This window comes from Arachis duranensis, chromosome 5 (genome assembly GCF_000817695.3).
Source record: "Arachis duranensis cultivar V14167 chromosome 5, aradu.V14167.gnm2.J7QH, whole genome shotgun sequence".
NCBI classification, from domain to species: Eukaryota; Viridiplantae; Streptophyta; class Magnoliopsida; order Fabales; family Fabaceae; genus Arachis; species Arachis duranensis.
Window position 1 is genome coordinate 21,115,566 of NC_029776.3, and position 15,063 is coordinate 21,130,628.

The 15,063-nt window shown below is 38.0% G+C and overlaps 2 protein-coding genes across 2 annotated transcripts; both read right to left on the reverse strand.

The window, feature by feature from the left end:
• Nucleotides 1-5,635: 5,635 nt before the first annotated feature.
• LOC107488680 (uncharacterized) lies at nt 5,636-7,674 on the reverse strand. Its single transcript, XM_016109452.1, has 5 exons — nt 7,618-7,674; nt 7,428-7,541; nt 6,908-7,336; nt 6,580-6,807; nt 5,636-5,755 (listed from the first exon to the last, which is right to left on the reverse strand). Exons 1-5 carry the CDS (start codon nt 7,672-7,674, stop codon nt 5,636-5,638), a joined length of 948 nt encoding a protein of 315 aa, XP_015964938.1.
• Nucleotides 7,675-10,370: 2,696 nt separating this feature from the next.
• On the reverse strand, nt 10,371-11,279 carry LOC107488679 (uncharacterized). The gene has a single exon (XM_016109451.1). It carries the CDS (start codon nt 11,277-11,279, stop codon nt 10,371-10,373), a length of 909 nt encoding a protein of 302 aa, XP_015964937.1.
• Between the last annotated feature and the right edge of the window lie 3,784 nt (nt 11,280-15,063).

Consider the following 15,063-nt stretch of genomic DNA (forward strand, 5'->3'; position numbering starts at 1 on the left):
TCTTCTTAGATCTAGGTTTAATTCATGCTTTGATTCACTTTCCCTTTGCCAATTCTTAATCTTCTCCTCTTCCTCTTTCTAGTTATGTGTTTTAATAATTGTAATTCTTCATTTTGATTTGGATAGATTGTTGTTCCTTTGTTTTCTTTCAATAATGCAATTTGAGGTAATTCATGATAATTGTGATTTCCTTGATTTTTGTTGTTAATTCTTTGCAATAATTGTTGTTAGATTCTATTCTTGTTATCAATTTACTATGCTGTCCTTTTATGCCTTCCAAGTGCTTGATGAAATGCTTGGTTGGATTTTAGTGTAGGTTCGTTCCTCTTGGCCTAGGTAGAGTAATTAGTGACTCTTGAGTTATCTAATTCCTTTGTTGATTGATAATTAGAAGTTGCTAATTGATTTGAATGCTTCTAAAGCTAGTCTTTCCTTTAGGAGTTGATTAGAACTTGGGGAATCAAATTGATTCATCTACTTGACTTTCCTCCATGGTTAAAGGTTAACTAAGTGGGAGCAATGAACAATTCTCATCACAATTGAGGAGGATAACTAGGATAGGACTTCTAATTCTCATATCTTGCCAAGAGCCTTTTATAGTTGTTAGTTTATTTTCATTGCCATTTACTTTTCATGCTTCTTATCAAAACCCCAAAATAACTCAAACCAATAACAAGACACTTCATTGTAATTCCTAGGGAGAATGACCCGAGGTTTGAATACTTCGGTTTATAAATTTTAGGGGTTTGTACTAGTGACAAACAACTTTTTGTATGAAAGGATTATTGTTTGGTTTAGAAACTATACTTTACAACGAGATTTCATTAGTGAAATTCTAAACCGTCAAAAATCCAATCATCAGTTATGCGGATGGCATCTGCAGAGAAATGCATGTGAAAATATAAAGAATCCTAATTTCCTGCGCGATTTTAAGTGTCTTATATACGACAACAACGACCAGAGAGACTTTGATCGGAGATGGGCAGCCATTTTGGATAAGCACAACCTTGTTGGAAGTACCTGGATGGAAAAGATGTACGAAACTCGTGAGATGTGGTCCCATTGTTTCCTCCGGGATAAGTTTTTCGGTTACATAAGGACGACATCACAGTGTGAAGGTATAAATTCTCTCATCAGATTTTATGTTAATCGCAAGAACACCCTCATTGACTTCATGCATAACCTGGATAGGGCCTTAAAGGAGTATAGAAACAACGAGTTAATAGCTGACTTTAAGTCTCAGTGCTTAGAGCCAGTGATGATTACCTCGTTGGAGGTATATGAAAGATCTGCATCATGTTATTTCAGGCGAAACATTTTCAAGGAAATTCGTAATGAGATTCAGAGGGCAGGGGCTTTGAATATAACGGTACTAAGCACAACCTTGGACAAGGTAGAGTTTAGTGTGACTGCTCTCTGAGACCCGGCCAAAGATCGACGGGTGGAAGTCGATAGAGGTAAGAATCTGTTCTCGTGCTCGTGCAAGCTGTTTGAATCACGTGGTATTCCCTGTAGTCATATCTTCTGTGCCATGAAGTTCGAAAACATACTTGAGTTTCCAGATTCGTTGATATACAAAAGGTGGACAAAAAATGCAAAGAATGAATTTATTAGCATAGAAATGCCTGTGAATGATGACATCGAAACGGTCTTAAAGTTTCGAGTTGGAGCATTGGCATCGAATTGCAACAAGCTGTGTGATATTGCTTGCAAGGATCTTGCAGACTTTGATGAAGTCCAGTCTGAACTTGTCAATTTAGTTATCCGCCTGTAGTCACGCAAACAAGGCAAGTCAACTCCTAATGTTAACGTGGAAGGCATCAACGATCCCTTTGTTGTCAAAAGCAAAGGAGCCCCTTCCAAGAGGTCTTCTTGGAGGAAGAAGAGAGCATGCTCTAATTGCCACAAGTACGGTCATTACTACAAGCGCTGTCCAGATCTGATGCAGCATAGTGTGGAAGGTAACCCTCACGACCGATCATACGGCAATGCATCAGCCAAGGACTCAGGTTTTAGTCCAGAAAGGTTTGCTAATTCTTCGAGGTCGTTCTCAATTAAGTCCGAACACCACTCAGGACCTAATACCAAGGTACGATTTGTTTATTCTAAATAGACTCCTGCTGTGAAAATCTTGTTCGGTGTATATCCCTTTAAAAACCATTAAACTATGTGAATGCTCCTCTGTTTGGGTAGCGTTTTAAAAAGGGTGGAACAAGAAATTTTACGGCGACGGGTATGAGGAACCAGAAGGGTAAAGACAACACTTTTGTCGAGGTAATTTTTTTGAATATAAACATCTAATTTCCGTGTCATGAACTGGGTAAATTAATGAAGATCTCCTTCTTTTTGTCTTAAAAAAAATTATAAAACAGCGGAGCCTCCATGAAAGCAGCGAATCCATTGACACGAATGGTGTTTTCAATAAAAATCTTGACTCGTTAACACAGGTGTGATGCGTAAAACTCCTCTTAACCACTTTGCGATCAATGACCATTATGGTTTTATGCATTATTATAGTTTCTGATTGGGGATTATGATGTTATCAGCAGGTGAAGGAGTCACAGCAGGACAAGATACATTCATTCACGAACTATGAATGCGATAATGATGTCATTGATGATAAATGTGACACACGACATGTGCAGATCGATGTCCGAGATCAGTTACCATCGTCACTGCCTTGTGGCAACAAACAAGGATCGTACATGGCATTGTTCGCGTCAATGCATAGGACACTTTGACCATTTCAAGGAATTAGTCTTCTGAATTTAGTGCAATGCAAGTATAATTGGTTCTAAAAGCCTGATCTATCCTGATTTACTGACCGCAATGTATTTGTCACTGCTTGGTATTGAGGAGTTTTAAGTTGTATTTATTTACGTTAACTATGAATATGTCCATTAGGGTGATAATTATGTTCGATTATATGTATGTGATTTGTTTACATTGCTGTATTCTCGTTGCAGTAAATTGTGGTTGACTTTTGGGTAACGACTTGCTACCATTGTGATTATGCAATTTAGTTGATCAATTAGAGTTGTCTAAATTGATTTTTTTTCCTACTTAGTCCATTATGATGACAATAATGTTGAATAATATGCATGTGTTTTGCTTACATTGTTGTAGTTTAGTTGCAGTTTATTGTGGTTGCATTTGGGGTAAGGACTTCCTACCATTGTGGTTATGCAATACAATTGGAAAAATAGAGCTGTGTTAATTGATTTTTTTTACCTTTTTAGTGCATTTGATTTACCAACCAAATTATTAGATTGAATGGGTTGTATTCTCCAAGGTTGAATTGTTCATACATGGTTTTAAATCTCTTTTGTAATGTTGAGGTTGTGAATCTACTTTGTTATTATTGATTTTCTATATTCATTGAAAATTTTATTTAAGGGGAAATGGCACACTGTGTATGAAAGCATTTTGAAATATATATAGATATATGAAGCAAAAGATTCATAAACACAAACACATTTCTATTCGCTCATATCATAGTTTCGATTATTAGGTTCAATAACATTTTGATGTTATTAGAGTCTTACATATTGACAGAATTTAACACTAGGAACAATAAATGTTTGAAACACTGCGGACATTTCCTTTAAGTTGTACAATAGCGAATCTTTCTGTGTTATGAGCTACTTGACTACGGCATGACTTTACTTTGATAGGCAGGGTTTTGCTTCCTGGAATTGAGAGCTTGAATGTTTCCAAAATGTAGTCATCCTGCATCCGTAACATTGTTGACTATTATAACCTGATATTAAGAAAAGTCATCACGACAACTATACACAATAGATGAATCAAAAAAATCAAATAATTCAGTAAACCTGAAAAAAATGATCCACGAAACTGCTACTTACCCTTTAGCCTTTGGGTTCTAGGTTCTTCATCAATTTCCTTTCCCAGTGTTCTACCTACATACACAACAACAGCCTATGTGAAATATAAGTATATAAATTCAAAGAAATACATCACATGGACCAACCATCCATTAGTCGGATTCTTTTAATAGCTCTACTGCATGCACCCAAACACCATTCGGGACACTTATACTCTAAATTAGAAAAAAGAAGCATTTTTTTTACCTCTAGACGGATATCTTCCGTGGGAAAATGAATCGGTACCGCAGCACAAGTGGCTAAGTTGGTTTGGGAATGGTATTTCTCGTTTTCACCATCTTCCTGAACTCTTGGGGGAGAAGCAATGTCATCTGTTCCCTTTGCGCATCCTCGTCGTGCATTAACATGAGATATCGTTAGTTAATATTTTGCTTTTTTCTTCCGTGCAGGAGTATGTGGAAAAGGTACAGCGGTCGTAAGTACAACCGTTCATGAAACATAGACGGATTTCCGCTACGTATAAAAATTATGAATTACTCAAGACAAAACCCAAGGCAGTATTATCGAGGTCTGTAGCCGATGACATGTTGTCGAACTTTAATTTAGTGTGTCAAGCCGACTACAGAATACGTTCCTTGTTCGGCTAAGTGGGAAGGAGTATCAACTCAAATTTTGTCAGAGCTACCAACGGGTGACGGAATAAAAGTCAGACGGAGGAAGGTAGATGATAGTGTTTGGTTGAATGAAGGTTGGTATGCACTTCCTGAGTTCTTAAGACTAAAGCATGGATATTTTGTGGTTTTCAAGTACGATGCTGAATCCGTATACGAATCTATATTTTTTCTCGTGTCAGACCTTTTTTCCGTCACCCGCTGGTACCTCCGACAATATTGTGTTAAAAGAGCCTAACCAAGTAACTCTGAAAATTTTATTTACATTACAACCATCACGCCATTGTCTTACCTTCATAGTCAGATTTGTTGGCTGCTTTGGGTTCGGGTATTGAGTGGCTTCCTTCAATACGACTGCTTCCGGCGACACCTGTGACTGCAGTTTCCAGCATCCGAACGGCGACGGCAACCCCATGGCTGTCAATTTCATCGACCAACGTGCATCTTGGATCACAAAAGTCCACCCAGTAACACTTGGAATGAACACTGCTTCCCGAACACAATCTGAAATCCCAGACAGACACATCAGGTATAAAACACTCAATAAGTCATTCATCAAATCAATTATATACATTAACAACCATGTTCCAACAAAATCATGTCCAAATACACAACCTAATATAATGACTTCACAAATTATTCCATAAACCGAGAAGAACTTACCATCGTATCGACGATAGAGCCATTTTGATTTAGCGAGAAACAACCCATCCTGTGAGACGATACAGGGCATCCGCGATACTATCGTTAATTGTGACGATTTGTGGAATTAGGGAAAACCTCAACCGAACGAGCGTTGATGGGGTTGAAGACAATCTGCCCATTTGTAGAACCCTCGCTTGGTGTTGGATAGAGTGATCTTGGATGTGGATAAAGTCTTATCTCATTAGGATCAGCAATTTGTGGTTCTCGTTCTTCTCTTCCAGATCCACCTCTTCTTATCTATGCTCTGGACCTGCAAAATGAAACCACATGACCCCCACTGCAAAGTGAATAAGCCCACACCACCTGTTGGCCCAACTACCTTAAACAAGTCCACCGCTGAAGACCAAGACCAAAAACACAGTTTCAATAACCCAGTCCACGTACCACCCATTGGAACCACATAGCGTTACTCCATCAGCCGGCTCCCCCATCAACAAAATTGGCAGGCAAGCTTGTAGAGCTCTGCCAAGCATGTCCCCTGCATCCACCATCCTCGCCACTTGTCAACATCCTATTCAATCTGTATCCTTTAATCTGTACCATATAATTGCCCCCTTAAGAAATAAAAAAAAATGCACACACTCCACGCTAGACCAGTGGCCCAGCTGAGATCCAAGCCCAACCACAATAAATTACCCACCCTTGAGTCATTAAAAGGAACTACGGTTGGGCTATTTTACTCATTGATTGGGGCGAATTAAGTTTTTACTATTCTGTTCATGTATCAAAAAGAAAAACATTTTTCATTAAACTAAGTTAAAAAAAACTGGTGACATACGGCTTCATTCAAACATTACCGGTGTTTTTATCTTTCTCGATTTACTTTTTTTTCTTTACTATTTTAAGGTCAAACCAAACCAATTTTTAAAAAAAAAATCCCCCATATAAATAGTCAATTTAAAACCCGACATACAGAGAGAGTTTCACCTACAAAAATATGAGGTTTTGTTGTCTTCCTCACGTATTGGGCCAGATTTTTTTTTAATTTTTTGTAAAGGCCAACAAAGTAATTAGTTTATTCTGGCTATACTTAAAAAAAAAAAGAAATTAAGGCAACTCTGCCATTTGTACTTGGAAAACTAATTTTTGTCCAATCAAGTTAAAATGGAAAAGTCAATTAAAAAAGAGCAGAAACCTATAATATTTGTGAATGCGATTCTGTTTTAGTTAATACCAAAAGTTGTTTTCAACTTAATAACAAAAAAAAAGTCAATATAAGTGTTCAACAAACAAGAAACATATAATACTTTCTAAACCTACGGGAAAAGACTTAGCATAATATATTATGACAAAGAGGTCAAACACAGGGGCTAAGCACCTTCGGTCACTCATCCTTATGCATCCTATCTGCATCGAACCTGGATGATCGTCACTGGCTCCTTTGATATCACCTCGAAGACCCCCACACCACCTGGCTTGAAATTGCACAATGAAGCAAAATTCTCCCATCCTCCAGAAATAACGCCGAAGCTACCATCCCTTTTTCCACTGTACCTTGTATATGTAGCTTCGACCTGTATGTGGCCATGTGTGAGGATGATAGGGTGCCTCTGACCAGTGAAGTGACTGAGATGAGGGACGTTCGGCTGATTATAACACAAGAAATTTCAGTTAGTATTAACTAATTTAATGCTTACTTCAGTAAAACAATATTTCAACCAAAATGTTGCACAACTTGACGCTTACCAACAATCGCGACGACAGCATGCGAGCAGTTAGGTGCATCACAAAAAAAGGCCACTTGCTTTTGACCTTTGCGGCAACCGCTCTAGCACTGGCTGAAGGAGGGATGTTGATACACTTTGCAATTTCATAATTACCAGTCCTTACATATGGTGGTTCTTCAGGATCACGGAGTTGGTACGAGTTCTCAATTCCACCAAAATCAAAAATCCTGACTTGGAAAGTGGAGTTTCCTTTGTGTGTGAAATATAGCATGGAGTCCAGATTGATTTTGTACATATGATAGAACTTCTCCCAGCCTCGAGTCAATGCAATTTTGCCACTTTGGAGTTGCGTCCAGAAGCACCGACAGGGGTTATTCCTTCCGTCAGGCACAACCAGGTCTAGGTAGGGGGTACAGTTTGGTAGCTCATCAGGAGTTATAGGTAATGACTGTTACAAATTGGTGAAGTATTGTCAAAACATCGATAGCATTGCAAAAACTCTAAAATTAAGAGGTGTTAAGGAAACGGATGTTAGTTACCAGTTTGAACATTGAAGGCCTTATTATTGGCTTCAGAAACCTCATCTTGTAGCTCTGTGTCGTACCGTTATCAACCTCTTGGACTCTCTTACCCTTGTCCTTCGAAGTCGTCGTCTATGGCAAGTGTCACACAGTTGCCAAGTTCAAAAAGGAACAAGGTCAGAGTTCATTTAAAATTAGCTACTTAAACCTTGCGGTTTTCGATAATCTCCAACAAATATTCTGTTCTATCCCAATAACTCCCCATTAATCCCTCTCCATCGAATTTCGTTTTCAACTTAAAACTAAATAAAATTTAATTTACCTCCCAAGAAAAAAAAAAGAAATCCTAGGAAAATGAAATTATTAACAGATTGCTATTAACCGCATTAATGTTTGCAAAGTTGTTGGAACACATTTTAAGTCTTAAATAAAATAATTAATTTAATTAGTCGGTTTATACGTAACTACTACTATTTCCTTTGAAAATTAAATTCTTCAACAATTGTTACTATTGAAATTAATGCTAGATTAAAATAAAACCGCTAGAAACTCGAAACAAACGTTTTAAAATTTTTAAATTTAAATTAATTTTTTTAAATAATTTGAATACTGGGTATCTTTTTTTCTTTTTTAAAATGCCGGTGACTACCTATTTTGATAACTATTATTGTTTATATTTAAATTCTTCAATGAAAATTATTAAACTACATAAAACTAAAAAAATCTTTGCACATTTATAAACGACACATTTCCAAAATATTTTGATAATCAATGAATTAAAGGATATTTTACGTTTTCCAACAATTAGGATAACACAGAGTTGGCTAATAATAAGTACCCTCTACCACTGATTTGACGTTTTGATTAATCTTACATTAAAATGTTTAATAAATTCTCAACTAACATAGTAACATAGCAAAATAACTGAAAAGAAAAAAAGTTACACTCATTAATCAACTATTCTTCGTCTGAAAACTTCCTTGGCATCTCCCTCCCTTCAACCACAGCCATCGTCGAAGTAATTAACCAAGAATGGAGTCTGGATTTCGGTAAGCATCTTCTTCAATTTTTACTACCTCCTTTGATAGCAGCCGTATCTGTAAAGAATAAAATCGAGCATATTTAAATAACTGCATGCATAGAATAAGTAAATAAAGAGTCACAAAATGTTTTCCTACATGTTGGTTAGGTATGTTAATGCATTAAGGAATATTCAACAATCGTACAACCAGTTCTATGTCTTCGGGCTCTTTGCAACAGATGTACGTATATCCACAATTTTGCCTTCTTTCGTTGTTATGATTCTGTTAAAAAACATTTGGAAAACTAAGCTGCCATGGTTTTGTCTTGTTCCGCCACAGGATGATGTTGAATTCCCACCTAATATCGTGAATCTCTTCAACTGGTACAGTACCACTGATCTTTATTTGGTTGACACTCAAGACAATTGCCTCCACATCACGCCCAAGAGAGACGGTAACAGGTTCTGGATAAAGGGAGCTGATTTAGGAAGGATATGACGCATGTACAGACAAAGTTCTTTGCTGAGTGTGGAGCTTAGGTACGTTGGCTGGGGAGTATTCTACATGATCGTCAGGGACATCAACCGGAAAGATAAACCTCCGTGTGTTGTTGATGAACTGTATGCGGCGAAGGTGTTGCCTGACCATATTATTTAACGCTTAGCTTCGGTGTGCTGTGCTTACTTCAACAAAGAAGCCCAACTTAGAGTCTACCAGACCGAGATGTTCCTTAGGAATCACCGTCGGAGCCAACAACAACAATATTTCGATACTCAACAGTCAGGGTTAGTAACATCGGACCATTATTTTCTGGTCTAATTTCTCACGTTTTCATGTTTTATGCCTAAATTTTTTTAACTCAACTACAGTGTAAATAAGAGGCAACATGGTGGGGGGGCTGAGGCAGGTCCTAGTAAGTGACAGCGACCCGAGACCTCTCCTGACTCGTCCGTCAACCAGGGGTCAACTTAACAGATTTATGCAGACCTATAAATTTTCCTGTGTAGTGTAATTAATCAAAATGTTATTCTGAATGTGTTATTTTGTATGTGATGTAATGTGTTTGACATTTGGTGACCAGTTGTGATATACTATGGTTTGTATTTATGGTGCATATCTTGCTTTCTATTTTATTGCGACTACGTTTGGTTATCAGCAGTGTATCGACCAGATAGTGACTGCTACTCCATGCAAATATAATGCTACTGAATGCAAATGATACTGTTTGCACATATCATATATGATAACAATAGTATGTGGGAAAACAATCGACTAGGTTAAGCATTAAACAGGAAAAAAAATTCATGTTAACTGTTAAACAATCAGTTTTACCATGAAAATAATTTTAGAGGTTTAGCTATTCTTCTTGTTTAAGATTTGTTTGTGGCCATAACAAAATCATTGTCACAATATTGTATTCCCTCAAGAATGTTGGGTTTATTTGATTTCTTCACTTTGTTATTTGTTAATTGGAGCCCTCTCCCGGTTTTGGGTTTTAAAAAAGTTAAGAATAAAAGAAACGTACTAGATTTCCAAAACAAGTACATTGTCACTGGCCCACTAAAATGTCATTTGGAATTTTTGGTCATAGTGTATAATCCTTTACGTTTTAGAAAGATTTTTTTCCTAACAACAAGTTCAAGTACATAATAATATCTTATGTTTGGGAGGTGGATGGTGAAGGACTCCAAATGACATTAACTTAATTAATGGTCATAGGGTTTGTTATTTCCAATTTAAACTTCATGACCACATCCGTATAAGGAACCGGATTGATCAAGATTCTATCAACAAAATCAAGTAACATGGAAAGATAATTTAACTTGGATATTAAAAATGAGCATATAACGTATATTTCAACTCCCTTAATAAGTAAAGATTCTATTGTAACTAGATTATTTTGAATAAACGACACTAACCTTTATCGTCTATTGTATGACTAATTCACACAGCGATAATGTGTTCCTGTCCACCATCTGATCCAACTTTTCATTCCTTGTATGGTATGATGAACGACATTTTTATCCCCCATGATAATGCACGGGATTGATGCGTCGTTGAAAAGAACGAAAGCAAAATCACCCGAGTCTTTGTCCCTCCGAGGCATGACTGTCACCCTTTGAACCACATGACCAAACAAGTTGCAGAAAAACTCAGCAATGCCATCTGCAGTGGGCATGGACTCTCGACCGAAGCATATGGTTAGTGTCTTTGGACGTTCTGCGTCATCCAGCTCCTTGCAGGCATACTTCTGATTTCCCTTATCTTGCTCAGTTTGCCTTCCTCCTTGTTGCATATGCAATCCTCGGCCATTGTTATGTCTACTCAATGCCTCTGGTGCAACCGATATGCACTGGTCCTGTGTGTTGAAACCCAATAGTTCTTTAGGATTCCTCTGATACTCCAACCACACGGCATCCATTGTTATGTCGCCTAGAATTCTAGAGCAAATGTTTAATAGGGTATCGGGAATTAGCGTTAGGAGGACGGATCTCATCCTATGAACCTGGTATAAGGTGAGCTCAGTTTTCAGCACGTGTCCGAGGGTTTCGAGTTTGCTGGATTTCTCCACAACCCCAGAGAACTCCTGAGATAGTAGGCATTGCAAACAGATGACACATTCTTCGGCAAGACTATTCATGAACCAGCTTTCATTTTGTATGGCTGTTTGCACAATACCTTTCAGTCCCATGGTCTCCATTGACAGTAGAAATGCCATGACCATCAGGGACTGTTTAACTTCACGGTGAAGGACTTGCGTCAGCATCCTGAATGCAGTTCGATCGATTCCATGGAACATTTCCAAACATTCGATTGCCATGGTTGAGGGCTTCCTTCTAGTATCCATGTTGTATGGGGTAGAATTTGTAAGCATATAGTTTGTAGTTGTAGTTTTTTATGCTTAGACCACCAACTCATTGCCTCCTTCTTGTAGTCATGCAGCATGGTCACCACTTTATTGCACCATGTTCTTGCTCGTAGTCCTAGACTAACCATCACCTACCTAATTGGAATATTATTTAATGGCCTTAATTACGTTGTATACATGTATATGGTTTTATTGATACCAGTAGGTGCGGTTTATAGTTTCTTCTTGAAATAGAACATGCGATAACTTTATCTAATAAGGAGAAATTGAAGTTAAATTGGGTGTAACCTCCCTATAGTTTGTGAATCATGCCAAGTTATTTATCTTAAGCAACTTCATAGAAAAACTGAGTTTTAGTGCTATCGATGAGTACGGTTTAGTGACTATGGCTAATGGTTTACGGTTAACAACCAATGGTTTATGGGTTCGAGGTTTCCGGTTCAACGTGTACGGTTTAGGGTTCACGGTTTGGTCGTTAGGTCTTATAGTGAATGGTTTCGTGCCTATAGTTTATGGTTTCGCGGTTTCCGATTCAAAGCGTACGGTTCAATGTGTACGGTTTAGTTACTAGGTCTTAGAGTAAATGGTTTCGTGCATATGGTTTACGGTTATGTAATTTCCAGTTCAATGCGTACGGTTCAATGTGTACGGTTTAGTTACTATGTCTTATAGTCAATGGTTTCGTGGCTGTTGTTTATGAGTTGGTGGTTTCCGGTTCAATGTATAACGTTTAGTGCTCACGGTTTATTCGTTAGGTCTTATAGTGAATTGTTTCGCGCCTATGGTTTATGGTTTGGCGGTTTCTGGTTCAATTTGTACTGTTCAATGTGTATGGTTTAGTGACTAGGTCTTAAAGTGAATAGTTTGGTGCATATGGTTTATGGTTTGGTTGTTTCCGGTTCAATGCGTACGGTTCAAAGTGTACGATTTAGTTACTATGGCTAATGGTTTACGGTTAATAACGAATGGTTTATGGTTTCGAGGTTTCTGGTTCAACGTGTACGGTTTAGGGTTCACAGTTTCGTTGTTAGGTCTTATAGTGAATGGTTTCGTGCCTATGGTTTATGGTTTCGCGGTTTCTGGTTCAATTTGTACGGTTCAATGTGTACGGTTTAGTGACTAGGTCTTAGAGTGAATAGTTTGGTGCATATGGTTTATGGTTTGGTTGTTTCCGGTTCAATACGTAAGGTTCAATGTGTACGGTGTAGTGACTATGGCTAATGGTTTATGGTTAATAACCAATGGTTTATGGTTTCGCGGTTTCCGGTTCAATGTGTAACGTTTAGTGTTCACGGTTTATTCGTTAGGTCTTATAGCGAATTGTTTCGTGCCTATGGTTTATGGTTTGGCGGTTTTTGGTTCAATTTGTACGGTTCAATGTGTACAGTTTAGTGACTAGGTCTTAGAGTGAATAGTTTGGTGCATATAGTTTATGGTTTGGTTGTTTCCGGTTCAAGCGTACGGTTCAATGTGTACGGTTTAGTTACTAGGTCTTAGAGTGAATAGTTTGGTGCATATGGTTTATGGTTTGGTTGTTTCCGGTTCAATGCGTACGGTTCAATGTGTATGGTGTAGTGACTATGGCTAATGGTTTATGGTTAATAACCAATGGTTTATGGTTTCGCGGTTTTCGGTTCAATGTGTAACGTTTAGTATTCACGGTTTATTCGTTAGGTCTTATAGTGAATTGTTTCGTGCCTATGGTTTATGGTTTGGCGGTTTCTGGTTCAATTTGTACGGTTCAATGTGTACGGTTTAGTGACTAGGTCTTAGAGTGAATAGTTTGGTGCATATGGTTTATGGTTTGGTTATTTCCGGTTCAAGCGTACGGTTCAATGTGTACGGTTTAGTTACTATGTCTTAGAGTGAATGGTTTCGTGCATGTGGTTTACGGTTATATAATTTCCAGTTCAAGCGTACGGTTCAATGTGTACGGTTTAGTGACTAGATCTTAGAGTGAATGGTTTCGTGCATATGGTTTACGGTTTGGTTGTTTCCGGTTCAATGTGTACGGTTCAATGTGTACGGTTTAGTTACTATGTCTTATAGTCAATGGTTTCGTGGCTGTTATTTATGAGTTGGCGGTTTTCGGTTCAATGTGTAACGTTTAGTGTTCACGGTTTATTCGTTAGGTTTTATAGTGAATTGTTTCGCTCCTATGGTTTATGGTTTGGCGGTTTCTGGTTCAATTTGTACGGTTCAATATGTACGGTTTAGTGACTAGGTCTTAGAGTGATTAGTTTGGTGCATATGGTTTATGGTTTGGTTGTTTCCGGTTCAATGCGTACGGTTCAAAGTGTACAGTTTAGTTACTATGTGTTAGAGTGAATGGTTTCGTCCATGTGGTTTACGGTTATGTAATTTCCAATTCAAAGCGTACGGTTCAATGTGTGCGATTTAGTGACTAGATCTTAGAGTGAATGGTTTCGTGCATATGGTTTACGGTTTGGTTGTTTCTGGTTCAATGCGTACGGTTCAATGTGTACGGTTTAGTTACTATGTCTTATAGTCAATGGTTTCGTGGCTGTTGTTTATGAGTTGGCGGTTTTCGGTTCAATGTGTAACGTTTAGTGTTCACGGTTTATTCGTTAGGTCTTATAGTGAATTGTTTCGCTCCTATGGTTTATGGTTTGGCAGTTTCTGGTTCAATTTGTACGGTTCAATGTGTACGGTTTAGTGACTAGGTCTTAGAGTGAATAGTTTGGTGCATATGGTTTATGGTTTGATTGTTTTCGGTTCAATGCGTACGGTTCAAAGTGTACGGTTTAGTTACTATGTCTTAGAGTGAATGGTTTCGTGCATATGGTTTACGGTTATGTAATTTCCCGTTCAAAGCGTACGGTTCAATGTGTACGGTTTAGTTACTATGTCTTATAGTCAATGGTTTCGTGGCTGTTGTTTATGAGTTGGCGGTTTCCAGTTCAATGTGTAACGTTTAGTGTTCACGATTTATTCGTTAGGTCTTATAGTGAATTGTTTTGCGCCTATGGTTTATGGTTTGGCGGTTTCTGGTTCAATTTGTACGGTTCAATGTGTACGGTTTAGTGACTAGGTCTTAGAGTGAATAGTTTGGTGCATATGGTTTATGGTTTGGTTGTTTCCAGTTCAATGCGTACGGTTCAAAGTGTACGGTTTAGTTACTATGGCTAATGGTTTACGATTAATAACGAATGGTTTATGGTTTCGAGGTTTTCGGTTCAACGTGTACAGTTTAGGGTTCACGATTTCGTCGTTAGGTCTTATAGTGAATGGTTTCGTGCCTATGGTTTATGGTTTCACAGTTTCTGGTTCAATTTGTATGGTTCAATGTGTACGATTTAGTGACTAGGTCTTAGGGTGAATAGTTTGGTGCATATGGTTTATGGTTTGGTTGTTTCTGGTTCAATGCGTACGGTTCAATGTGTATGGTGTAGTGACTACGGCTAATGGTTTATGGTTAATAACCAATGGTTTATGGTTTCGCGGTTTCCAGTTTAATGTGTAACGTTTAGTGTTCACGGTTTCTTCGTTAGGTCTTATAGTGAATTGTTTCGCGCCTATGGTTTATGGTTTGGCGGTTTCTGGTTCAATTTATACGGTTCAATGTGTACGGTTTAGTGACTAGGTCTTAGAGTGAATAGTTTGGTGCATATGATTTATGGTTTGGTTGTTTCCGGTTCAATGCGTACGGTTCAATGTGTACGGTTTGGTTGTTAGGTCTTATACTGAATGGTTTCGTGCCTATGGTTTATGGTTTGGCAGTTTTCGGTTTAATGTGTACGGT

Coding starts and splice junctions, on each gene's coding strand:
- LOC107488680 (XM_016109452.1), bottom strand. CDS start 7,674: ATGGGGAGTTATTGGGATAGAACAGAATATTTGTTGGAGATTATCGAA. Junction 7,337..7,427: donor GGCCTTCAATGTTCAAACTG/GTAACTAACATC, acceptor AATTTGTAACAG/TCATTACCTATAACTCCTGA. Junction 5,756..6,579: donor AGCCAGTGACGATCATCCAG/GTTCGATGCAGA, acceptor TATATGGTACAG/ATTAAAGGATACAGATTGAA.
- LOC107488679 (XM_016109451.1), bottom strand. CDS start 11,279: ATGGATACTAGAAGGAAGCCCTCAACCATGGCAATCGAATGTTTGGAA.